Source organism: Remersonia thermophila, chromosome 2 (genome assembly GCF_042764415.1).
Source record: "Remersonia thermophila strain ATCC 22073 chromosome 2, whole genome shotgun sequence".
In the NCBI taxonomy this organism is placed as follows: domain Eukaryota; kingdom Fungi; phylum Ascomycota; class Sordariomycetes; order Sordariales; family Chaetomiaceae; genus Remersonia; species Remersonia thermophila.
In genome coordinates, this window is record NC_092218.1 from 3,397,813 (window position 1) to 3,421,885 (window position 24,073).

The window sequence follows — 24,073 nt, forward strand, 5'->3', positions numbered from 1 at the left end:
ACGACGACGCAAAGAAATGGCCTCCCCGGAGCAAGAAAGGAAAAAAAAAGTTGTCTAAGCACAAGCGGTTCACACCATCCATCTAGACCCCCCCCCCTCCTCCTCCTTCCTCCTTCTCCCCTTGCCTCTGAAGCACGGCCCCCACCCTGAACGTTAGCAAAAAAACAAGATGAAAAAAAAAAAAATCAAGGCTCATCCCCCGCCGCCCCGGGCGCGGCGGCCTCCTCGGCGGACAGCATGTGGCCGTGCTCGTGGTGATGACGTCCATGCCCGTTTTCCGCCTCCTCCCCGGAAGCAGCAGAAGCAGCGGCAAGCCGCCGCTCGGCCAGCGCCCGCTCGTTGGCGCCGCGGAACACGCGCTTGCCGACCTCGTAGCTGCTGATCATGATGGCGCACGCGGGGGCCACGCGCAGGGTGCGCGGGACGCAGCCCCGGAACAGGCCCGGGAGGCCTTCGGTGCGGAAGATGTGCCAGAGGAGGCGGACCATGTTGCGCTGCTCGGGCGGCGACGGCGGGGTTGGACGGGCCGTGGACGAAGAGGAGGAAGAGGACGCGGATGCGGATGCGGAAGAGAAGGAAGAAGAAGAAGCCTGGGGCGAGTCCCGGAACACCTGGGTGCGCGTCTTGCCCACGTCGAAGGGCATGGTGACGACGCTGGCGAACCCGCCCGAGGCGGCGCCGGCGATGAAGCTGTCGGCGAAGGTGTCGGCGTGGTTTTCGGCGGCGCCGCTGCGAGAGCAGCGGCGAGCGCGGTCCTCCCCGGTCGCCTCCCTCGCCCTTCCCCGCTCGAGATCCGAGTCCAGATTGGCGCCGAGCTCGGCCTCGCGCCGGCGGGCGCGCGCGTCGGCCAGCCGGCCGCGGATCGTCTCGTACCCCCACCAGTACATGCCCGAGAAGGGCACGTCGCGCCACAGGGTGAGCGTGAGGCCGCGCCAGAGCGAGCGGTAGCCGTGGGCGGCGACCATGTCGCGGACCCCGCGGAACGTGGCGACGAGGTGGTTTCCGTGGTCGCCGCGCAGGGCCTGGAGGCGGGTGCGGAACAGCTCGATGGGGGAGACGGCGGTGGCGGCGAGCACGCGGGCGGCGGACCCGGCGACGAGGGCGGCGTAGTCGTCGGGCACGGCGCGGGCGACGGGGCTCGCGCGGTTGAAGCGGAGCCACTCGTAGCCGGTGAAGTAGATGATGTTGGCGGGGATGGCCATGATCAGGGTGGGCGACAGGCCGCGCCAGAGCGTGGTGACGCCTTCGTTGCGGGCGATCTTGCGGAGGCCGTCAAAGGTGGATGTGAAGACGCGCTGCTGGGCTTGCTGGACGGCGCAGGTGATGGGGTTCGGCGCGGTCGCGGCGGCGGCCGAAGACGCTGCGGTTGCGGCCGTGGCGCCGGCGAGCTTGGCGGCGCCGAGCGGGCGCGGCCCGAGGAAGCACGCCTCGGAGGTGTTGGTGGAGAAGAAGACCTCGCGGCAGCAGGCGGTGACGCCGAGGTCGGTTTGGCGGAAGGGGAGGTTGGAGGGCAGGGCCAGCTTTGTGAAGTTTCGCGGCGGCTGGGTGACATTCTGGGATTGCCATCGGACGCGGACGACGTCAAGGGGAGTAGCTGGCGGAGCAGAGTCAGCATCTTTCTCTCGGGGCCGTCCTGGCTGACAGTGGTGCGTGCGTGCGTGCGGACGTGCGGACGTGCGACATACCTAGCAGGGCGGTCAACAGGCTCCCCGAGGTGGCCGAGAGCATCTTCTGCCAGGCGGTGATGTCGACGGGCTCGGGGTCCGAGCCGTCAAGGGCGCCCGGCGGGGACGCGACACGGCCGTCGCGTATTATGTCATGGTTCTGGCCGGCGTTGTACATGTCCGGGCTCCTCGCGAAGGCGGCCATCGTGGTCCGGAAGGGGTGCGGGTTATTCGTTGGGGGGACACGTCGTCATGGCTCGGCCTGAGGCGATGGGATGGCGCGCAAGGCCCAGGCGGCACGAGAGAGAGAGAGAGAGAGAGAGTGCGTCGATGTCTTCGTCCTTCGGGGGAAGGTTGAAGGTTGGTATGCAGAGATGTTGCGGTGCGCGGGCCGAGTCCCTTATCTACTGCGTGTGCCGCAAAGCCCCGCGCCGGTGGCAAGGACTTGGACGATGGACCGAAAAAAAAGAAAAAAAAAAGGCAGAACCGTGGCCGTCGAGTCTGTTGATGTTGTTTTTTTGGTATTCGTCTGGAAAATGAATTGGAGGGGGGGCCGACGGCGGTACCCTTTTTCCTCGTCTCCCCGAGTTCCTAGCGCAAAGAGCAGATAATGATCGGTTGTCGGAGTCGTGCAAAAACACCAAAAACCTGGAACCTACCTTGGCTATCGGCGTCATCGGCAGAAAAGAAGCTTCTCGTTGGGCTTCGGAGTGGGCCCGAGGTCCAGGTGGGAAAGCGGAAAAGTGGGGCCGTGGGGGCCCTACAGCCGCCGAAAGCCGGTCATCGGGGATTGCGGATCCCTCGTGTGCGTCCGTCACGATACGCGATATCACGTGCCCTGGCACCCTGCAACCCCCTCGCTTTTCCAACTGCCTCTCGCTATCAATCACTATTATAGTACACACAACAACGCTTCGACGTACCGTGTATTGTGTACACACCACACACACCCTATGTATATCCACTTGGATAGACATGCCTACCTAGCTACATGTAGCAAAGCAGCACCTACTAGTACATATTACCTTGTGCTCCACGCCAGGCCAACAACAGCCTACGTACTACAAGCTTCATACGCCACCCGCTCTTGCACGCCTCGCGCTCTCGTTACATCTCCCGGGCTCGTGAGTGCGTCTTGGTTGTCTTGATTTGCCCTGCGAGCCGAATTCCGAGCGCGAGACGCGGGCATCCGACGTTCCAACCGAGAAACGCAAGCCAATTGCTTGCGACAAATGACACCATGCTGGAGTGCTCGGGGGTGGCTACGTTTCGGTCCAACAAAGACCCTGACCGCTCTATTATCCTCCACAGGAGGGGCCCACGCGGTTTCTTTGGCGGCTGCCGATCCGATGAGACTCTAGCACATCCTCGGAAGATTGTACTCTTTTACTAGACTCTGTTACCTCCCAACCTGCCTCACCCTCCAAGTACGGGAAAGGAAAATAAAAGTAAACAAAAAAAAAAGATTCAACCATTAGAGACGTACGTTTTTTATTCTTTGTTTTTTTTTGAGTTCCTCCACGCAGTGTTACCACGCGATGCTTCCGTAGAGACGAGAGAAAAGAAGAAGGGGTGTGTATGCTGCTTTTACCACGCATGCGTATTCAAGGTCCGCTCTCAAGGAATCTCGAAAGGAAGAAAAAAAGTGCATTGGTAGGTGACGGCAGACAGGCAAAAGGCCTACCGCGGATTAAACAATACAAAGGCAAAGGCGGAACATGGAATATGCGGAATACGGAATAGGCGTACACTCTCCATCCCATCCTGCCCGAGACTTCGCCACCAAACATGGCTCCAGCCAACCTACCTTTCTCAATGCAGCCTCTCCTTCAAATACACAACCGCCGCGTACCCGGCGCAGCAATCCCGGCTCATGTTATGCCCGCACCACGGGCACTTGACCATGGTCGTGATCGCCCCCGAGATGCCCAGCGCCCGGTCCTCCACCACCGCGTCCGGCTTGGCGATGCACTCGTACAGCTTGGACGGCATGTCGTGGTAGAACCTGCAGCTGCAGCACTCGACCAGGATCTTGGCCATGGGCCCTTCGCCGGCCCCGGGGAGGGCCGGGCGCCCCGCCGCCGCCGCCGCCGCCGCCGCCATGCTTGAGTGCCCCGGCTGCATGTGCCTGGGGAGCGCCGAGAAGGCTTGCGGGTGAAGCGCCGGGCTCGGCGGGATATCCTGGGTCGGCGTCCTGGGCCGCTTGAGGATCGACACGGGCATGCCGCCGGATGCGCGGGCCGACGGCGTCGGCGGTCTCGGGGGCGCTGGCGCCGAGGCGGCCCTGGGCTGTCGGCCGGGCCTCGCGGGCACCTGAAGGGCCGAGCTCGACGTGGTCCGCGGCGACGGCAACGGCCTGGCTTCCAACGCCTCGCCCGAGGCGCCGCCAAGGGGGTTGGGCGCCGAAAGGTCGGTCCCGAGCGTCGAAAGCGAGAGCTCGTTGACCCGCAGAGCCGCGGGGGCCGGCGAAGACGCCGGGCGAGCCTCTTCCTGTCCCGGAGCGCCTCCCGAACCATCCTTCCTTCCCTCCGCACCCGCGCCGCTGCTGACTCCGGTCACCGGCTGCGAGGTTGGCCTTGCCGGCTTTCTTGAGAAGTTCGTGACGGGCCTGCCCGGGGCGAACCCCGGGATTCCCGGGTTCTCCGTGTTTCTCGCCGGGCCGAGGGGGGCTTCCGAGGCTCCAAGGCTCGGGGGCTTGCCGGCCTGAGCAGCCTCCTCTTGCCGAGTCCACGCGCCCGTTACGCCGCCCGCTCCGTTTCCATCACGAGCTGCCGGCTCAGCTGAGCGCGGCAGAGCTGGCGAGAGCTTTGGCGAGCTATACGGTTGCTTTCCGGAGCGTGGGGATATCGTGACCGCGGGCTCCGTCGCCGAGGGACGGTTGCTGGGGTCCGGCTCTGGGGCCGTGGAAGCCGGTCGTGCCGTCCGGGGATCGAGGGGCTGGGTTGATGCTGTCGCATGGCCCTCGCCGGTTCTCTCCTGGTTGGACGTGGAGGTGGTGAGGGAATCGGCATCCGCTTCGATATCGATCGGCAGCGCCGTCCGGCTCCACCGCTCGTCCTCGCCGAGCTCTGTGCCTGTTGGCGCGCTTGTCTCGCCGGCCGGAGGCGGCGTATACGGCTTGCTGGAGTCGAGGGGATGTCCCCGTGCTAGACCCCTGCCCTGGGACCCCCAGGGCTTGGGTTGTTCTTCGGCTTCGCTGGCCAGCGGGACGTCCTTGGCCGACTGCGGCCGCGATGTGTCGGGGGTGCTCGTCCCGGAAGGAATTGGGGACCCGTCCTCGCAGCCGGACGTGGACGAGGAACCCTCGGACGCTTGTGGCTCGCTCTGCGGCGCCAGCGTGCTGCGCTTCGTGTGGGCGGTTGGGCCCGTCTCTGCGTCCTGCATCGGGTCAGTGGAACGCCGCCAGCCGCTTCGTTCCCAACAGGCGACTTACCCAGGCAGCGCTCGAGGAACCCTCGGCACCGGTGCGGTTCGATTCCACTGTCTCCTCCGGCGCTGCTGACCCAGGACGCAAGGGCGACCGAGCGGGGGGATGCGGCGGCAAGCGGGCGGACGCCTTGGAATCATCGGCATGCTTATGCGATGCTTTCGAGAAGCTCAAGACCGCCTTGGCCGCGCCCACCAGGCCCCGGCTCTTCCTGTCCTGGCTCGGAGGAGCCGAGCCGGTACCCCGTGCGACGCTGGACCTGGTCGAGTCCTGCTGCGGCGTAGGCGACCGCTCGGCGTTTGTGCTGTGGCAAGCGTTCTCCGCGCCGCTGAGGGACGCACGAGTGCTCGCTGTCGTCTCGGAGCAGGCAGCATCGGAAGAAGACGAATACTGTATCGCTTTGAACTCGGCGTAATCTCTCGGCTCTGCGTGTTCCTTGCTGGCTGCCGTGGGGGGGCCCTTGAGGTTCATGAGCCTCATCGCCACCGACTTGGCCTCCATCGTCAATGATAGACGTCGACCGTGCTGCGCCGGGCCGGTGCTGGACCGCGACGGGGGGTAGCCTTGGTTCGCTTTCGCCACCACATGCTCGTCAACGAGACTGGCGATGGCCCGCTGCTTGGCCTGGGCTCTCTGATGGTGAACGTAGCTGCTGGCCTGGACGTTGTCAGCAGACGGGGAGGTAGGTAACGGCCCATGCCGAGCGTTCTGGTTTCCTAGCGCCTGGGAACCGTCTTCGATCCGAGTGCGGCCGAGCGGCGGGGTGGATTGCTGCCTGCGTGCTCTCACAGGCGGCATGCGGAACAGCGGCCGGGCCGGTCGGCTCTCGTTCTCGGCAGAGGCCGCGAAAGGCTGGTTCTGTTCGCCGGAGGTGCGCCGCGGTGGTTCCTCTGTCCTAGACTCGTCCTGGGGGCCGCTTCCGGGGCGTTCTGCATGGGGTGAGTTCGAAGCGACGCGCGGTCCGGCCACGGGAGGGCGGGGCCATGCGACGGCGGGAACGTTGTCAGAAGAGGCGGCTCTCGCAGAGGTCGCAAACCGGGGAATCGACAGGGCGCCCTGGACGTTCCGGCGGCTGACGAGCGATGTGTCCGACATGGAGCCGTCGGCGGCCGCCATCACATGGCCTCGGGGGTCCGGGTGGGCCGCTCCCGGGGGCGGAGGGAGCTTGCTGAGCCTCACAGCCGCCCGTTTCCGCGCAGCCTTGAGCTCCTTCTCCGCCTGCTCCTTTTCTCGCTTGCGACGCTCGGCTTCCTGCTTCTTTTCCTTTTTCCTCTGTCCATAGTTCTCCCAGCTCGGAGAATGGCATATCGAGGACTGGTCCGACATGCTGTCCTCGTCGTCCAGAAACGTCACCTGCTTGTGGGACGGATCGCTGGCCGCGGGTGCCTCTGCGTCTGTCTGGCGATCGGTATCCTGCTCGGCCTCGCCATCCGCCGGCCGTTTGGGCTTTTTGCTGCTTTTGTTCCGAAGGATGGAAAGCGACAATGCGGGAACCGCGGGTGTCGGAGCGGGCTTGGTCATGAGAAACGTATCTGGCGACGACGAAAAGGCTGGGCGTTCGGGCGGCGGCGGGAGGTGATCCTTTTGTCTGGTGGAATCGAACTGGGCAGGGGGCGGGGCGGATGGTTGCCCTCGCAATCGGTCCATCTACGCATTGCGCACAAACATCATGTCAGTTTCCTATGCGCGGCGCCGCCATCCGAGACGCAGGGGCAAGCCGAACGGGAGAGCCAAAGCCGGGAATGGTAACCGGACCGCGCCAGAAGGGCACCACGCACCTTGCCTTCATTCTCTATATCGAGCAACCCCCGAAAGCCGTTGGTTTTGAGCAGTTCCTCGGTCCTCCGCTCGACGCTGGCCCCCTTCGACTTGGGAATGGCCCTGGCCACGGACGATCTGAAGAGGAGGTCCATTCCGGAGAGAGACGGGGCGCCCTGTGACGGACAGGAGCCCAGAGACCAACCAACACCGGTCGATTGCCACAGAGAAAAGAAAGGCCCGAGCTGGGCACAACCTGATCGAGGCAGAGGATGCTGAATGCTAGGTATTCAGCAGCAGGTCAGAAGAGAACATATTGGTGAGGTATGCCCAGGAAAAACGCAAGCGAGGTCCGGTCAGAACGCTTTCGAGGTCTGGTTAGTCCCCTGGCGCAGCGTAGAAAGGGGGGCGTGGGAGGAGGGAGGGGGGGGGAGGGGGTGCAAACAAGCAGGCCAACAGGCTGAGTTGTATAACTCACCAGATGGACCCCTCCGATTCTCCGGGAACCTGACCAAGCAGAGAGTTCAAGGTTCGGGCGCGCGCGCAGGTGCAGCAGGTTGGGTGAAGGGATCGTGGCCGGAGCCACGGGTAAAATGCTCTTGTCGCCAATCGAGAGGGTCGTCGTCGGGTGGCGAGCTCACCTGCAGCTGAGAAACCCTCTTGGGCGGTCTAGCAGACGCATGAGAGCATCCCGCAGAGGGTGGTATTCGCGGGATGTGCCTCAACCGAGACGGCGAGCAGAGACGAAAATGGCACCGGTCGTTTGCGCGCAAGCACCGCACACCCCCCCCCCCCCCCTTTTCCTCTCTCTCTCACACATTTCCTTTCCTTCCCAGCTGCAGCGCAGGGCAACGCACACAATCATGGCCCCGCATTTTGCGAGACCCATGCCGAGTTCTCATTCCGCCATGCAGATACGTCGCTGTGCAAGTAAGGTGATGTACTATACTATAGGCAGGGGAGCTCGTTCGAGCCGTGGCCTTGTGGGAGGGGGTGGGTCATGCTAGCCAGGAACCAGGGCTGCAGGACAACACGAAGAAGCCGAGGGTGGGTGGCACGCCATTCATCGTTTGAGATGGAGTCATCAACACCTCAGCCACCGTCGGAACGCCGGGGACGGCACCTTGCAGGAGGATGCTGGGTGAGCCTTGGGCCCGGTTTCTATTCTGCTCAACTGGCGTGGTACAAAGGTCCCGGGGTCGGTATGAATCAAGGGCGAGCATGCTGGTGAGACGAGAGAGCGGCACAAGTCCAACAACAGCCACGGTCCAAGCTGGACGACTACAAAGAAGCAAAACGGATCGGAAGATTTGCATGGAAGACGGGATCCCCACGGTGCACAGCTTGGCCTGGGGACGAGGTGGACGAAGTTCCACGGAGCAGGCAAGAGACGCTAACTATTAGTTAGTTACTGCGTCGGTGCTTGAGGAACAGCTGCCTCAACCTCTCGGGTCCCTCGACCGATCCCGGTCGCGTCCTTGTGTCGGGGGGGGGGGGGCGGGAAGAGGCAAGAATGGTCCACCAGGGAAGCGAGCTGAACCCCAGATTCTAACTAAAGTTACCTAGGTAGGTAGTTAACTCATGTACACTGTAGGTAACATTAGCCCAGCCCAGCCGGCCTGAGCAGGCAAGCCAGACGGGTCTCTTGGCTACCGTCTGGTAACCCCCTCCCCCCGACCCCTACTGTGGTAGGTAGGTAGGTAGGTAGTTACCACACAGTACATAGTTAATAGTTCATCCCCAGGGTACAGAGTAACTACCTGCCCAGAAAGCAGCCCTATCGGGTCTTTTGTTGGCATGGAAGAAGGCCCTGACCCGGGGGTACCTTTTTTTCTTTTTTTTCTCTTTTCGTACAAGCACCTGATGACCCAAGCCAACGCCAATGCTTGGCATCGTGATCTTCAACCCTCACCCTCACCCCCACCTCCGTCAATGACGGAAGTGTCAGCCAAGACATGAAATCTCGGAAATGGGGAAGCGAAAACAAGTCGCCTACTATAGTTCCCTATTTTCTGTCCTTCCACCTTTCACCCGTGCTAGTTACCTCGCTCCTTTGAGGGGCTTTGTCCGCGGCCAGGCCCGCGGCGGGCTCAACAAGGCGAGCGAGCTTGTTGTGGGTCAGGCCGTGGTCGGGCTGGCTGGCTCTCTTTGACAGCGGTCGGTGGGGCTTCTTGGGCCGGGACGGGCATCTCGTCGATCTGCAGAGGGTTCCGTCCCAACGAGGACATGGATGCCATCGTGCCGGGGTGCGTGTGGCCCTAGCTACCTACATAGGTGGTTAGTTAGTTCGCCGGACCGATGCCGACGTGGCCGCCATTTCCGTGGCACCTCAGCCCGCCGACACGACTTTTTCTCGGATCGCGCCAGGGGCCTTTTTGCGCACGCCAACGACCTTTGCGCCAACACGTCGGCTTGCTCCCGCGCCTGCTGCCGCCGCCCCCGGTCCTCTCCAGGACGCGGTTCTTCAGCCCGGCGATCCCGCGGCGTAGGTCGGGTGCCCCGACGGCGGGTTCTCGCTAGGACCGCCCGAGGTCGCCCTGTTCCGCGCTCCTGGGAACCGCCCAGAGATGCTTGGGTGTCCTTGCGCCGTCTGGGCATCCTCTGGGCAAAGCTCGGCAAAAGCCTGGCTTCAGCCCTTTTTTCCAGGGTCCTGGGGGCGTTCCCGCTTGCGCCATTTGGCGAGCCCGTCGGCAGCATCTGTGCTCTCTCTCTCTGTGTGTTTGTGTGTGTGTGTGTGTGTGTGTGTGTGTGTGTGTGGCATTTTCGGCGGGGACGCGGAACGGACCTTTGTGTTCCTGGTCGACCGCGAAACACGATAACTACCTACTGTATGTATAGTTATTAGCCAGCGCTTTTCCCACCACAAAGCTGTCAAATGCCCCACCACACTTGCATATCCAAGACGCCGGGTTGGTGGCCTTGCTCCCGCAGATAGATGTCTTTCTAGATTGAGGGTTACGCGTCTGCCGTCAACCCTTTTCCCATGGCCTTGCCGCCGCCGCCGGCACCCCCCCCCCCCCCCCTTGAATGGCCCGCCTGCGCTTGATGCTTTTCTCCTTCGGTTTGGCGAGCTGAGCGCGACGAGACGGCACCGAATCCACCTGCTGCTTCCCCGGGATGCATGGGTCCCACGGGAAGCTCCCTGCTGAGCTATTCTTACAAACACGCACCCGTAGCCCGTTCATCTATTCGACTCAGCCGGTTCTCGGCAAGGAGGCGGCAAGAGCATCCGCTCAGCATGCTCTGCCAGCCGAGGGTTTGCCATCCCCTTGACTGACTCTGGATGATGACCGCGGGCTTTGTGGGACATGGTCAGCCATCAGCATCTCTTGGTATGCTCACCGGTTCGTGGCTCTTCCCTCGTGGTCGACGTTGCGTTCAGTCCCGGAGACGGCTGCGGCACAATCCCCCCCTTTACTGCGGTGTTTGTGCACTCTACAACATGGGATCCGGTCCTGAGGCTTCAGGCGCTGGAGTGTCACCTCCCAAGGTGGCCTGACCATGGACATCTGGCGGGGAAGTGTTGCGCCAACGCGAGAGGGTCCAGCGTTCCAACATGTGGCGATGGCGACGGGGTAAGCCAGGTAACTGCCCAGGTACACCACCGACGATGATACCCACCACCAGGTTTCGCTTGGCCCAGAGCGGCCCTCTGCTGCGCCTCTCTCCTGTCAAGATGCTCCCTTCCAGCGTGGAAGAAAAACCAAAAGCGGGCGTTGCCTCCAGCCAGCGTGCCTTGTAGACCGGAGAGCACCTTCTGGCGTGCCACACTGCCACATGCCACAAAAGGTCCCCGGGCCGTGGCGGATCGATGCCGTTTTCCAAGCCAACCACGCTTCGACCGTCCGTTGGGATCGCTCACCGGCCGGTAAATCAAGGCATTCGCCGCTGAGCATTCTTTTCGGGAGCGGTGCGGTTTGGGATCTGCCCGTCCGTCCTCCCGTCCGTCCATCATCACGGCATGCTGGCGGGCTGGTGCAGGCCCATGGCAACCCGGTCAGCGTGACTTCCGGGAGCTTCAAGTGCCGAACCGGGGTAGCATGAACATGCCGGGAGTCCGTGGCGATCTTTGATCGCCGTCGACATCGAACATGCAATTTGGATAAAGAAGGCAGTCGTCTGGTGGCACCGATTGTGCCGCGGTTGGCTCATCCGTTGTTCGTCCGGACCCGGCGCCTCTCTGTGGTAGTTCCTAACTCACTATTAGCTCCACCCCATGCGGCCTCCTCGCGTGAAACCCCTTCAAGGCTCAATGGCCGGAATGCCATCGTCGTCATCCTCGTCATCATCTCATCGTCGATGGAAAGCTTTGCTTCGGGCCGGTGCTTTGCGTCTCTAGACAGCTGAATCACACCCCCGAAAGAAAACGCGCGTCCTCCTCCACAAGGGTTCATCACCGGGTGGGCTTTCTGAACGGGGTCGTGTCTACCTCTCCCTCCGTTGGCGCGGCAGGCCGATTCTACGGGAGGGGTGAGCCCGCTGCCTGATGCCGGGTTGCTTTTCGTCATGTGTTTCTTCGTAGAATACTCGCTCTGCCTTGGCGGATGTTCATCAGGAGCCGCACAAGCCATAGGAACGATGGTGTCAGGGGGGGGGGGGCGGGGCTGTGATGCACGTCGGACACCATGGTACAATATGATGTGGACGCGTCATTCAAGGGCCAAATCTCACGGAGGTTCTTGCATCGTCGCACAGCCCGTATTGCTTGCGCCTCAATGAGCCCTAGAAACCACGATCCGTGGTCTCGTCCCCGCCGCCCATCCTTCGCCCAGCGAGGACCCGGGCTTCACTCCGGGCCCGCTCCGGGGCGCCGGGACCCACTTCGCCGAAAACCACCGGGGTCTAGCCCGAAAAGGCAAGTAACGTACGTCCCTGAGAACAGCACATCGCCACATCACCGAACAACAAGCCGGAGAGATCCTGCGTGTAGCGGCGAGTCAAGGAGATTGTTACACGACGGAGTTGTACAATCCAAGATGGAACAAAAAAGAAGAACAAGGAGCGACGAAAGAAAACAGGCAATACCTAAAACCAACCATCACCCTCGGGCTCCACCCTCCCGTCCCAAACCTCCTTCATCGACCGGGCAAAGTCCCGGAACCGACGCGGCGCCGCGCCCGTCATGGCCAGCACGGCATCGTTGGTGCGCTCCTCGACGCCAAACTTGACCGCCGTCTCCATGGCGCCGAGCAGCCGGGCGTAGTCCTCGGGCATGCCAAAGGCGCGGTGGCGCCGCTCCAGCTCGGCCGCGGGCAGCGGGACGTGCACGACCTGCCGGCCGAGCGTTTCGGTCAGGATCTGGGCGATCTGATGGCGGATAACGTCAGCACCTCTTGTCCGCCCGCCATACCGCTGCGTTTCTATCCCATGGGCGACGGGGGCGCGAAAGCAAACACAAGACGCACATCGCCGTACGACAGCAGCTCAGGCCCCAAGACGAGGTATTCGGTGTTGGGCGGGTCCGGGTCGGTCAGCGCGCGGGCGGCCACGGCAGCCACGTCGTCGGCCGACACCCAGGGGATGCGGCCGTCGCCGGCGGCGGAGTAGATCTTGCTCTCGTGGCGGATGGCGTGGATGTGCGCGGGCAAGGCGGCCAAGTTTTCTAAGGGGGTTTCCGTCAGGAGGTGTTTTTTTTTTTTTTTTTTTCTTTTCTTTTCTCTCGTTGACAATAAAAAGAGGACCACCCCAGATCATCCGCCTCATACAACGAAAACAAAAGGGCTGAAACCAAAAGAAGAAAAAAAGGCTGAAACCAAAAAAAAAAAAAAATGAAAAAAAGGAAGAGAAAGAAAAGGAGGAAAAAGAGGTTACAACACACCTTGAACCCACCCCCCCTCCACGACCGCCCACTCGCACTCCCCCCGCGCCCCCATCTCCCTCAAGCAAGCCTGCACCTTTCCCCACGGCTCCCCACCGCCGCCGCCGCCGCCGCCTCTACGGCCCTCCCCTCCGCTTTCCGGCCCCGCCCCCGACGACGGCAGCGACGACGAGAACGCCCGCTGCAGCACGAACCTCCGCGCCCCGCGGTCCCTCGCCATCGTCACAAAGTGCGCCATGGCGCCGTCGGCGGCGCGTAGGGGGAAGGAAGGCGGCGGCGGCGGCGCGGCGAGGTAGACGGCGCGCACGGGCGGCCAGCGGCCCGTCTTTGGCTGCTCGCGGGGCGTCCGGGGCGGAGACGAGGTCCCCGGCGGGGCGTTGTAGGCGAAGGGGTTCTCCCACGTCGTGGGGTCGTCCCAGTCGAAGACGACGTGGTGGATCTTGTTGTTGTTGTTGTTGGGTTTGGTGGTGGTATCGTTGCCGTCATCGTCGTCAGGGGGGTGGCTCGGCGAGGCGATGAGGATGGTCGGCGGAGGAGCGTCCGAGCCGGAGAAGGACGGGGACGAGTAGAACGACGAGGTGAGCTTCCGGATGAGGCGGCGAGCGATGGTCCCCGTGCCGCCGAGGACGAGGATGGAGGAGGAGGAGGAGGAGGAGGGCGACGAGAGGGATGACGGCATGACGGGCGGTGGCTGAGCAGATGGCACCGGGTTGGGAGGCTTGTTAGCACGGAGCATAAAAGCTAGCGGATATCTACTACTATAACTACGAATGGCAAGCCCGCAGTGCGCGGAGGCATCGGAACGAGATGGAACGTGCTGAGGAACATGATGTCACCCGATCGGCTGTTCTGGTTGGACCGGCCCTCGCTGGCCAATAGGAGCGCAGCGTCTTGTTGAACAACTGCCTGATCCGGCGGCGGTGGAGCGCTGTCTGCTGTGCTGTCTAATACCGTGTCTGCTGCGTCTGCCTCCTTGTAGGGCGGGAGAGACCGCCCTTCTCCCGAGACATCACGCTCCCCAGCGCCGAGAGGAGCCAGAGGATGAAAAGCGCGTTGGCAACATGGGAGCCCAACGGCAACGACAACGCCCAAAAAAAAAAAAAAGCCGAGGGCACATCACCGGGAAAACGACGGTCCGTCACCGCCACCCCCGCTCCGGCTCCCTCCGCTGGACACCCTCAAGCTCTCCTCGATAGCCCTCCTCAGCTCTTCATCCTCGTCGTCTTCCTCGCCCTCCCGCGTCCCCGGCATCCCCCTCTCGCCGCCCTGACCATGGGCAACCCCCTTCCCCTTCCCCGCCTCCGTCAAGTTCCTCCTCCTCCGAAACTCCTCCTCGGCAAGGCTCTGCCGCTTGACATACTCCAGCACAATCTCCTCCTCGGTCTTTTGCCGCGCGAGCTCGTCGGCGCGTGCGCGGTACTCGCGCTCGGACTCCTCGAGGGCACGGCGGAGCTGAGCTTCTTCGTCCTCCCCCTCGCCTTCTTGCGCCCGGTTCTCCTGGGGGGCTTGTCCGCTGCCGGTGGCTGGCGTAGGCTGGGAGGCGGCGGCGGCAGCGGCGGCAGTGGCGGCAGCGGCGGCAGCGGCGGCGGTAGGTGCGTTGGCCGAGAGCGATGCCGACGGCGAGTGCTTCGCGGCCGTGCTGGCCGTCTGGCTCGCGCCGACCACGTCTTCGATGGCTTCTTCATCGCCGCCTCCCCACTGCTCACATTGCTGCCGCTGCAGCGTACGCCACCTCATCTCCAGCTCGTGTTGCTGCATGCTTTGCCGCACCGCCTCTTCGATGAGCGCCTGGTACTCCTCGTCCGTGACGTTGGTCCAGTCCTCGCTGTTTGGCGGCGGATGCAGTTCTGCCGAGCTAGCGCTGTTCGTCCGGGAGTGAGGCATCCTCTTCTGGTCTGCGATCCAGCCGTGGCCGGGATCCTGTTGTGGCTGCTGCTGCTGGCCAGGAGGAGGGGTATACCCGGGGGGTTGCTCCGAAGCTTGCTGCAGCTGTTGGCTGGGTGATTGTGGTCGTCGCAGCTGTTGCTGTTGCTGCTGCTGCTGCTCGGCCACCCGCGCCAGCTCGAGCACGCTCGCTCTGACGGCCGCCTCGATCCGGGCGTCCTCCTCGCGGTCGCCGGTCGACGTCTGCTCAACGGCTTCTCGGATGGCGCGCTCCAGCGCCTCGGCGTCGTTCGGGTCAAACGGGAGGAGGCTCGACGTCGACATGGCATGCGCGTGGGTGGGCGAGGATGCCGGTCCCGCCGAGCCGGGGGCCGCCCCCCTGCAAGTGGCCGTCGAGCTCGGTGCGTGGTGGTCGGTCGCGGCGGCGTTGCTGCTGTTGCTCCGCGAACGCGACCGCCGCCCGTACCACGACTCCCGGGGCAGGCCAAGGAACCTCGCCGGGTTGGGGCTGCCGCCGGCGGGGTCGGAACTCGTGGCCGCGGCCGCGTTGTCTCCGCTGCTCTCCTCCTGCTTCGGCCCCTCCTCGACCTGAGCCGCCGCCGCGGCGTCCGCCTGGGCGCGCTCGCTATCCTTCTCCTTCTGCTTGAGCAGGTAATACCCCTTGAGCTCGTCCCTCTTGGCATGCCACCGCAGCAAAACGTCCCGCGCCTCCGCGGCCGTGGCCGCGGCGAGCTCCTCCTCGCCCTGCCGCACGCGCGAGGCGATGATGTAGTTGGTCGAGCCGCGCGCAAAGAGCCGGTTGCGCACCTCCACGCTCACGCCCTGCGCCGTGTACGCGGGCAGCGCAAACATGGCGGAAGCCGTCTTGAGGAAAACGCCACCCAGCCCTTTGCCCATCCCCTTGACGAACCCCATGCGCCCTTCCTTCTCGGCGCCGCGCAGCGGCTGCGTCACCAGCCCGGCCAGGCCGTCGTAGAATCCCAGCCCAAACTCCTTTCCGGCCACCTTGAACCCGCTCGCCAGGCCGGTGACCTTCTCGACGGGCCGCACCGTGTCGTCGTTGTAGAGCTTCGGCGCGTTGCGGAACCCCCGCGCGAGGCCCAGGCACGTGTTGGTGTAGAACTTCATGCTCGCGCCGGCGATGCGGCCGACGCCCTTGCCGGCGGCGACGGCGACGTCGAGGTTGGAGGGCTTAGGGCTCGCGGCGCCGGCGTCCGAGGCGGGCGCCGGCGAGCGAGGCGACGCCGCGCCTGCTGCCCGGGTGGCCTGGGGCGAGAGGCCGGCGCCGGCCGTCGAGGCTTGGGAGATGGGGAGGGACTCGACCGAGGCGGCGGCCGTGCCGGGCGGAGGCGTCCAAAAGCCGGTGGTCTCCGAGGCCGAGTCGACGCGACGGTGGGACGTGGAGGCGCTGGCCAGCGACGTCCCCGACGCGGAGGCCAACGTCGAGGGGTACGTCTGGGCAGGCCCGTCCTTGGTTGGGGGGTTCTTTGGCATGCCCTTCTTGGCCGCCCTGTCGTGGGCACGATGAAACACCTCTCGCGGAAAATCTGCCAGGGCCATGGTGAAGTTGCTCATGTCCCCAAGAAGCGCGACGACGACGGCGGAGATGGGATCCCACGGCTGGTCGTCCGTGTTGTACTCGACGGGGCGGTAGCTGCAAATCGTGGGTTAGCAAGCAAGACGCGTTGCCCCTCTCCCTCCTCCTCCGCAACAAACGAGCCTGTGTGACAGGCAAGACGATGCCACATACAGCTTGAGGTCCGAATGCTTCAACCAGCCCTGCTTGACCAGCGCGGCCGCTGCCATGGCGCTCAGGCGGACCTGGGACCTCCTGACGCGCCACACGGCAACGCGGCTCGGCGCCAGCGAGCACCGCATCTTGTCGGCGTCCAAGCGCTGGTGGAACATGGTTCCGCCGACGTCGGCGCCCTTCTCCTGCTTGATCTTGTCGCCCAGCTCCGCCGCGCGCGCCTGCGTCTCGGGCCTGAGCGCAAGCTCGATGGCGCCTGCGAGCTTTTCCGCGGTCAGCTTCTTGAACGGGATCGGGGCGGGGCCGGCGCCGGCCCGGGCCACCATGGACCCCCAAAAGATCTGATCCCCAAAGAAGGGCACCACCACGGTCGGCCGCCCGGCGAGGATGCCCGCGGCGGTGGTTCCGGCGCCGCCGTGGTGGACGACGGCCGACACGCGCTTGAAGAGCCAGTCGTGGGGGCAGTTGCCGAGCATGAAGACGCCGTCGGGGACGTCGTGCGCGTCGGCGCCGATGCCGCCCCAGCCCTTGGACACGATGGCGCGGACGCCGGACTTGAGGATGGCGCCGAAGATGGTGCGCGTGAGCTTGTCCGGGTCGTCGACGACGATGGACCCGAAGCCGATGTACACGGGCGGCGGGCCGGCGGCGAGGAAGGCGGCGAGCGCGGGGTCCGGGGCGTACGCGGACTCGAGGTTGAGAAAGTAGAAGCCCGAGACGGAGATCTCGCCGGGCCAGTCGGCCGGCTTGGGGGTCAGGGCGGGCGACCAGCAGTAGGTCGTCGGGATGCGCAGCCGCGTCAGCAAGCCGGGGCCCCACATGAGGGAGATGGGCTCGAGCTCGAGGGTGTTGGTGCGGAACCGGTTGATGACGTCTCCGAGGCCTTGCCAGGTCAGCATCTCGACGAGGGCGTACGAGACGTAGTTGGTGATGGCGGCGTCGGTGTTGGTGGCGACGATATCCGCCAGCGGGTGCGGGAAAGACTTGGTAGGCGTCCAAGGCATGCTGAAACGCTTTCCGTTAAAAAAAACCCATCCCGGCGATGAGGGCGAGACGTTAGGGGGGGGAGAGACTTACGTGAACATGACGTGCAGCGGGATGCCCAGCTTCTCGGCGATGTGGATGTGAGCAAAGCTCGGCGGGTTCGCGATGATGGCGTCCGCCACGAAGGGGCGGCTCTTGGGGTCGCCCGCCCAAGCGAGCGGGTCGCCGCCGGCCGGCTCATCCTTCTGCCTCTGCGACGGTTCGACATCCATGCCGTCGCCGGCCTCGATGCAGGACCTCCAGCACCCGTTCAGGATCTCCTGGATCTCACGGCGGCGCTTTCTGATGTCGCCGCTCTTGAGGGAGTCTAGGCCCGGCAGGAGACCGGGGTTCTTGACCATGAAAGCCATGAGCTGGGCCGGGTCGCCGCCGATGTTGAAGAACTCGAGGCCGTTCTCCTCGACGAAGGATTTGAAGGTGGCATGGGTGGCGAGGCGGACGCGGTGGCCGTACGTGTCGCGGAGCACCTGGCCGAGGGCGACAAACGGCTGCACGTCGCCTCGGGAGCCGACGATCTGAATGACGACGTTCAGGCGGGGCGGAGGTGTCTGGCCCGGCTGGCCGCCCAGGCTCGGGGGGATGTAGGCGGGCGGAAGAGGCGCCGCAGGAGACGAGAGAGGTTGCGTCTCGGGGCGGAGCTGTCTCGTAAGCGCCGGAGCCAGGAGCTCCGCGAGGCGGCTGTTTTTCTCGTTGATGTGGATGTTGATGCGGCCGTCGGCTAGGGGGATGCGTCAGCCCTCAAGGCGGTCGCGAGAGGGGACCGGGGGACCGAGGAGCGGCGCTTACCAGTGACGGCCGCGTTGGCGTTGAAGCCCGTCTTGGATACCTGGACCTGATCATGGTAGTCTCCATACGCTGGCGGCGGGACATCCGCGTCGGGAGCGTCGAATTCCTCCTCGATGGGGACGGTATTGGTTCTTCCGATGAGAGGATCCTCGGGAATCCTCCGGGGAGGACGTTGCTCGCTCATGACGGCTCGAGGTGGGCGCACGAAGGTGTAAAGGATGGTGAAGGACAGTCCTCAGGGGTAGCAGTCGATCGATGTGGCGGTCTTCCCCCCTGGAGAGATGGGAGAGAGCCGGCCGGGTGGTAGGCACGTCAGGTTGTGCTGGCCAGCAAGCGTCGAGCTGTATCACAGTTCCTCGCGTGCCACTCTGGTCTGCATTCTGATTCGAGAGAGAGAGAGGGGGGGAGGCCGAACCGTCTTGAGAGTGGACGCCAACTCAAGCTGGTGGGTGAGCGTTGGATGTCTCAGGGCGGCAACCTGTTGTTCGCTGAAGCAGAGGATGAAGGGCAGCTTGATGATCCACGAAACGCTCAAGGTCTCTTGGTGCTGGTCGAGATGCTTGGTTCGCGACGGCGCACCCCCGCGAGCGAAGAGCGCCGGGAGCCAATCTCTGCAACACGGCGTCGCAAGACCTCGGGGATATGTATATCAAGAGCACGCAGCGAGGTCATCAAGCCGTGCAGGGTCAGGCATCATCACAGGGTTGAGGTGGAAGTGGAGAGAGAGAGCATGCATAGGGCCGGCAGCTGAGACGTTAGCGTGGGATGCCCAAGAGCCGATCCCGGGCTCAGGCGGTCAGGAATGGAGAGTATATTAATGATAACTGCTGTGTAGGTAGGTAGTCGCTTCGAAACGGCGACAAGATCCACTACCCTTCCGGTAGAGTACACCAGCGCAACGACGCTCATGGGGCAATGCTGGGCCCGATTCCAGTCCCAACCCTACCAACAACCTGACCTGTAGGCTCAAGACTTCCCTTTCGGGGTCGTGCATGAAGAAGCCTCCTGTGCGCATGCAGGCTGGGTTCCTAGCACAGCCCCCCTTGCCCGGATTGGTTCCCTTGCTTTCAAGCTGACGAAGCACAGGCCGAGGCCAGGGCGATGATTGGAGCCCGGGTCGCAACATGGTGGAGGGCAAGACGCTCTAGGAGGCTCGGCCTGGTGAACCAACAGAGGAAGGGTACCCGTAGGGGCCCGGGTTAGGGTACCTTGGGCAGGTTAGGTACCTACTACGCAGTATACCTACGGCAAGCGTCCCGGGGTTCTGCAGTGGGTAAGGGTTCCGCTGGTGTTGAGCGGGTCCGGCATTTCCCGCCGCGGGCGCTTTCGCCCAACTGGGAAGTTGTCCGGCCTACTGCGTCACTCTCTAACGAATACAAACCTGCTGAACGCAAGCCACAATGGACCATTGGAACGCAACCTTCAACACCAACCGCCCCGGCAGGACGCGCGTCCTTGCTCCACGGACACCACGACGATATCCACAAGCCCTCAAAGCGCAAGGCTAACTGGACACAAGCGACTCGCATGTTGGAAGAAGACGAAACAGGGGCATACGTAATCCTACCAAGGAGCCAGGAAATACGAACCAGCGCAACAGCACACCCTTTCCATCTCGGACCTGCGTGTAGGTGCCATGAACACATGTGACGACAGAAAAAAAAAAGACGCTCACATTGAAACCGTCCAAACGAGATTGTGATACTGGTACAATAATGAGGTACACGTTTTACAACAACAACCACCACCACCTTCCTGATCTTTCACAGGACTACCGCTCCATCCACCTCATCCACCTCGCTCCGATGAAGGTCACTTCTTCGGGTCGACAGGCTCCGGCTTGGACGGCCCTCCCGTCGTGGGCAAGCCCATGAAGATCTTGAAATAGTCCTGTTTTCGCCCGTTAGCATACTCCAGTGTTGTTTTTGTGTGGTGTGCGTGTGTGTGAGAGAGAGAGAGAGAGAGAGAAAAAAAGACTCACATAAATCATCCACTGCAACCCCGTCAGCGTTCCAATCATGACGATCCTCACCGGCAGGCCGTTCCAGAGGCCAGCGAAGCCAATGTCCTTGTAGATCCTCGACGTGACGGCGCCGAAGCCCTCGCCGGCCTTGCGGTACGCGTTCAGCTTGCTGACCATGACGTCGGCCGGGTGCGAGACGATGGCGCACAGGATGCCCGCCAGGTACCCGCCGGCAAAGGACACGCCCGTCTGCGCCGCCTTGCCGTAGTCGCTCTTGCGGCCGGGCAGCCGGTTGTAGATCATCTCGACGATGGTCTCAAACGACGCAAACTTCATCATGGTGTAGGGGACCTGCCGGCCCCAGAGCGGGTACAGGCCCTTGTACAGCCCGCCGACGCCCTCGGCGGCCACGATGCGGCGGAGCCCGTCGGCCGTGCCGCGGTACGCCGTCGACGGGTCCGACGCGCCTTGCATGCGCACCTTGATGGCCTCCAACGGGCACAGCGCCAGGTCGGCCAGGAACTCGGCCGACGCCGACGCCGAGAGGTACAGGGCCGTCTTGTAGCGGTACGCGTTGTCGGGCCCGGCCAGGTCCGAGTACGTCTTTTTGAAGAACTCGTAAAAGCCGTACTTGAAGGAGCCCTGGGCCGAGTAGCCGAACAAGGTCGGGCTCCAGCCCGTAAAGATGCCGCGCAGGCCTTCGGCGCGGTAGATGAGGCGCCAGCCTTGGATGTTGCTCTTGTAGAGGGACGAGTCGACCTGCCGGCGGGTTTTGACCAGGTCGAGTGGGGTTACGGCCGTGTGGGTGACGCCCTGGAAGGGGACGGGCGATGATGGTTAGCGGCGCCGGGGAGCCGGGACCGGACGAGCCGTCACAAGGCAGGCAGGGAACTCACGCAGGCGAGCAGGCCGCCAAAGGCACAGGCAGCGTAGTACTTGCCCGTGTACAGCTGGACGTGTCCCGTCTTTGTCTGGGCGACCTGGCTGGCCGCCTCCATGTCCTTTACGGCCTCGGCGCCCAGCTTCTTCGCCTTGTCCTTGGCATCGTCGATGACCGAATAGGCCGGGTACAAGTCGAGGCGTGCCTGGTACGGCGTAGGCCCGGAGCTGGGCTTGCTTGGCTGGGCTTCGGTCCTCGCGTCCAAGCTCGCGGCGCCCAGGGCCCGACGCAAGGCGTCGTAGCTTGGGAAGAGAGGCATGGTGGTGGTCTTCGACAAAGAGCGACCCAAGAACGTCTTACAAGGGCCCCGCGGTCCTAGGGTGGGCGGCACACAGCCTTTTCCAGGTCAAACCCCAACGCAGCGGAGAGCGGTGCGGTTGCGGGCATGCAAGAGGCAGAAGAAGCAGGCCGCGGCGGATGGTTCGGGAGTTGAGGGAATACGTGGGAGGTGAGGGAGGGAGGGTGGTAGAAAACAGGATGCCTCAACCCGAACTGACTCCGACCGGTGATTACCTGCGTTATCCCCGAACTGCCGTAGGGTCGCAGCCTTGTGCTCCGTACCTACATCCATATACTATGTAAGCCCTAAGCTCGGAACGTACAATCCCTTGGATGCGAGTGCGTTCAGCTTTGGTTCCCGTCTCTCCTTGGGCTCCCCTGCACCCGACACAGCGGTTTTGCCTTTGGTTGGATCAAGACAGGCCTGTTGCTCCTGCGTGATATGCGCGGAGCACGGCCCAGCCTCCGGTTGGGTCTCTCTCTCTCTCTCTCTCTCTCTCTTGCCATCGCTGCCCGTCAGAGTGAGACGGGAGATCACGGACGATGACGTCGTTTTGTCGAGCTTGGCGCCCCGAACACCTCCTGGGCCCGGCCAAGCTTTCCCCACTTTGACCTTTGTCGGGACGGGACCGTTGGACCGGGGTTTGTACAAGGGCCAAAAGGGTCAGCAGGCATCTTTTTTTGCCCTCATCCCTTGACGAAGCCCAGAAGTCGGGGTGAGGACATGAATGAGCAAACGACTCTTGTTCCAGAACCGAGGAGAACCCAGGGGAGCCTCCTCGAAACGCCTATTGGCTTGCTTCGGGGAGAAGAAGGCTGTCGATGACAACCACCGGGCTGGACCTGAGCACCGTGTAATGGAAGTGGACATTTTTGCCTGTAGATTGTATGTGAACCCCCCCCCCCCCCTATTTGGCAATTGCAAGTACACAAGGTGCTCTCAACTTGACCAATTGGGCGAGCATCATCACTTACTTCCTTTCGGGGGTTTCCAGGCTGCTCGACAGCTATTTCATTGCCAGAAGAAGGCTCTCGCGGAGGAGTGATTTCCCCTCGACCCTCCCATCCTCAATCCCCCCCACGCTCTCCTAACTCGATTGGGTGTCCCGCGTGCCCCACCAACAGTCGCACGTTTCCCGTGCTCCGTGGCAGCGGGTTTCAGCGGGCAGAGTCAGCGGGGTGACGTGATTGGGTGAAGGCTCTTAAACAAAAGAAAGATCCAGCGCAGCGTCACGCTTGTGTCCGCAGTAGCCCCCCCGAGCCTCGGGACGTCGGAATCGTCCTTCACCTCCTCCCATCCCGGCTTTCTGCATCGGCCACCGATTCTTCTACCACTACTACTTCTTCTTCTACCGTACCGCCTACCTACCCCGCCGCCAACGCCGCCCGAGCAAAGATCCCATCCGACAACCATGACCGACGTCGCCGCGCAGCCCGCCAGCACCCAGGCCCAGCCGGGCCAGCCCGAGCCCTTCGTCTCGAAATGGGCCTCGCGATACCGGGGGGTACGTCTCGGAACGCTTTCCGTTTTCCTCCCCCCTCCGCCGCCGTTATCCTCTTGACCAGGTCCCTAACCCAAACCCCCCCGTCCCCTCCGTCCCCTTTCCTCTCTCCCAGGCCACCGTCGAAGACCTCGACCCCCCCGCCGCCCTGTCCGTCACGCCGTCCGACCCCATCTCGGTCGCCATGCTCTCGGCCTTTGAGCGCGACTACACGCACCTCACCATCGTCGACGCCGCGACGCGCGCCCTGCTGGGCTACATCTCGATGCCCCGCCTGCAGGCGCTGCTCCACGAGGGGCGCGTGAGGCCCGAGGACGAGGTGCGCAAGGCCATGCTGCGGTTCCGGCGCCGCGGCGCCGCGTACAGGGTGATCACCATGGACACGCCGCTCGAGGAGCTCGAGGCCTTCTTTGAGGGCGCCGCGACGGGGGGCCAGAAGCAGGATTTCGCCGTCATCACGGACGCGCAGAGGAGGTTCGTGCTCGGGGTTGCGACGAGGGAGGATCTCGAGGAGTTTGCGAAGCGGAGGCCTGCCTAAGGTAGGAGTGACGAGGAGGAGGGGCTTGAAAGAAAGGCGGTTTGGAGGAGCGCGGAGAAAGAGAGAAGGCCGGTGACAAACACCCTAGATATTACGGAGCGGCGTTTTTTTTTTTTTTTTTCTTTTCTTCTTTTCTTTGTTTGCGGGGGAGGGGAACCAATCTTCGGCGGGGTTTTCTCGGTTGGCGGGTTACGGAGGAGAAGGCATTCAACATGGACCGGCAGGCACACACACTCATGCTATATGACTCAAAAGACCAGGCGGCAGCGGTAATGATGGCCGTGGGGGAGAAGGGATTCCTGGGAGGCGATGGCTCGGATTCCCCTCAGAGCACAGGCACAGGCAGGAGTGATGTTTTTTTTTTTATCTCATGAAAAAGGGGTGGTCGAAACGGCCTGCGAAAATGTACCCGGCACGGGTACCTGACCCTGCCGGCGACTCTGCGGCGCAGGGTTCCCCCCCGCCAACGGGCTGCACAAAGCAACAGCATAGGGGAAACGGACATCAAACTTTTCAACGAACAAGGTTCCCAACGTCCCTCGATAGCATCTCCATGTTGCTGTGAGCAGGTATGTTTTGCGTAAACAAAGTACAAGAACCGGACGTCCACGCCATGGTATTCCCCTCCTCTCTATTGGTGCGAAACAGGAAACCCCCAACCGCAAAGGCTTTCTCTCTCTCTCTCTCTCTCTCTCTCTCTCTCTCTACCCCCACCACGCC

General features: G+C 63.2%; 6 protein-coding genes across 6 annotated transcripts; 1 reads left to right on the forward strand and 5 right to left on the reverse strand.

Annotated features, from left to right (window-relative positions):
* Positions 1-185: 185 nt before the first annotated feature.
* On the reverse strand, positions 186-1,869 carry VTJ83DRAFT_2389 (uncharacterized protein; the record flags this gene model as incomplete). Its single annotated transcript, XM_071008653.1, has 2 exons — positions 186-1,594; positions 1,686-1,869. 2 exons carry the CDS (start codon positions 1,867-1,869, stop codon positions 186-188), a joined length of 1,593 nt encoding a protein of 530 aa, XP_070868929.1.
* Positions 1,870-3,476: 1,607 nt separating this feature from the next.
* VTJ83DRAFT_2390 (uncharacterized protein) lies at positions 3,477-7,004 on the reverse strand (the record flags this gene model as incomplete). The annotated part of the gene is made up of 3 exons (XM_071008655.1): positions 3,477-5,042; positions 5,098-6,738; positions 6,870-7,004. 3 exons carry the CDS (start codon positions 7,002-7,004, stop codon positions 3,477-3,479), a joined length of 3,342 nt encoding a protein of 1,113 aa, XP_070868930.1.
* A 4,870-nt stretch (positions 7,005-11,874) lies between these two features.
* VTJ83DRAFT_2391 (uncharacterized protein) lies at positions 11,875-13,346 on the reverse strand (the record flags this gene model as incomplete). The annotated part of the gene is made up of 3 exons (XM_071008656.1): positions 11,875-12,156; positions 12,255-12,451; positions 12,788-13,346. The coding sequence occupies 3 exons, from the start codon at positions 13,344-13,346 to the stop codon at positions 11,875-11,877; spliced, it is 1,038 nt and encodes a 345-aa protein (XP_070868931.1).
* Positions 13,347-13,783: 437 nt separating this feature from the next.
* VTJ83DRAFT_2392 (uncharacterized protein) lies at positions 13,784-18,315 on the reverse strand (the record flags this gene model as incomplete). The annotated part of the gene is made up of 4 exons (XM_071008657.1): positions 13,784-16,205; positions 16,302-17,306; positions 17,379-18,063; positions 18,132-18,315. The coding sequence occupies 4 exons, from the start codon at positions 18,313-18,315 to the stop codon at positions 13,784-13,786; spliced, it is 4,296 nt and encodes a 1,431-aa protein (XP_070868932.1).
* A 1,628-nt stretch (positions 18,316-19,943) lies between these two features.
* On the reverse strand, positions 19,944-21,293 carry VTJ83DRAFT_2393 (uncharacterized protein; the record flags this gene model as incomplete). The annotated part of the gene is made up of 3 exons (XM_071008658.1): positions 19,944-20,021; positions 20,113-20,907; positions 20,991-21,293. 3 exons carry the CDS (start codon positions 21,291-21,293, stop codon positions 19,944-19,946), a joined length of 1,176 nt encoding a protein of 391 aa, XP_070868933.1.
* Positions 21,294-22,725: 1,432 nt separating this feature from the next.
* On the forward strand, positions 22,726-23,353 carry VTJ83DRAFT_2394 (uncharacterized protein; the record flags this gene model as incomplete). The annotated part of the gene is made up of 2 exons (XM_071008659.1): positions 22,726-22,818; positions 22,931-23,353. 2 exons carry the CDS (start codon positions 22,726-22,728, stop codon positions 23,351-23,353), a joined length of 516 nt encoding a protein of 171 aa, XP_070868934.1.
* Positions 23,354-24,073: the final 720 nt, after the last annotated feature.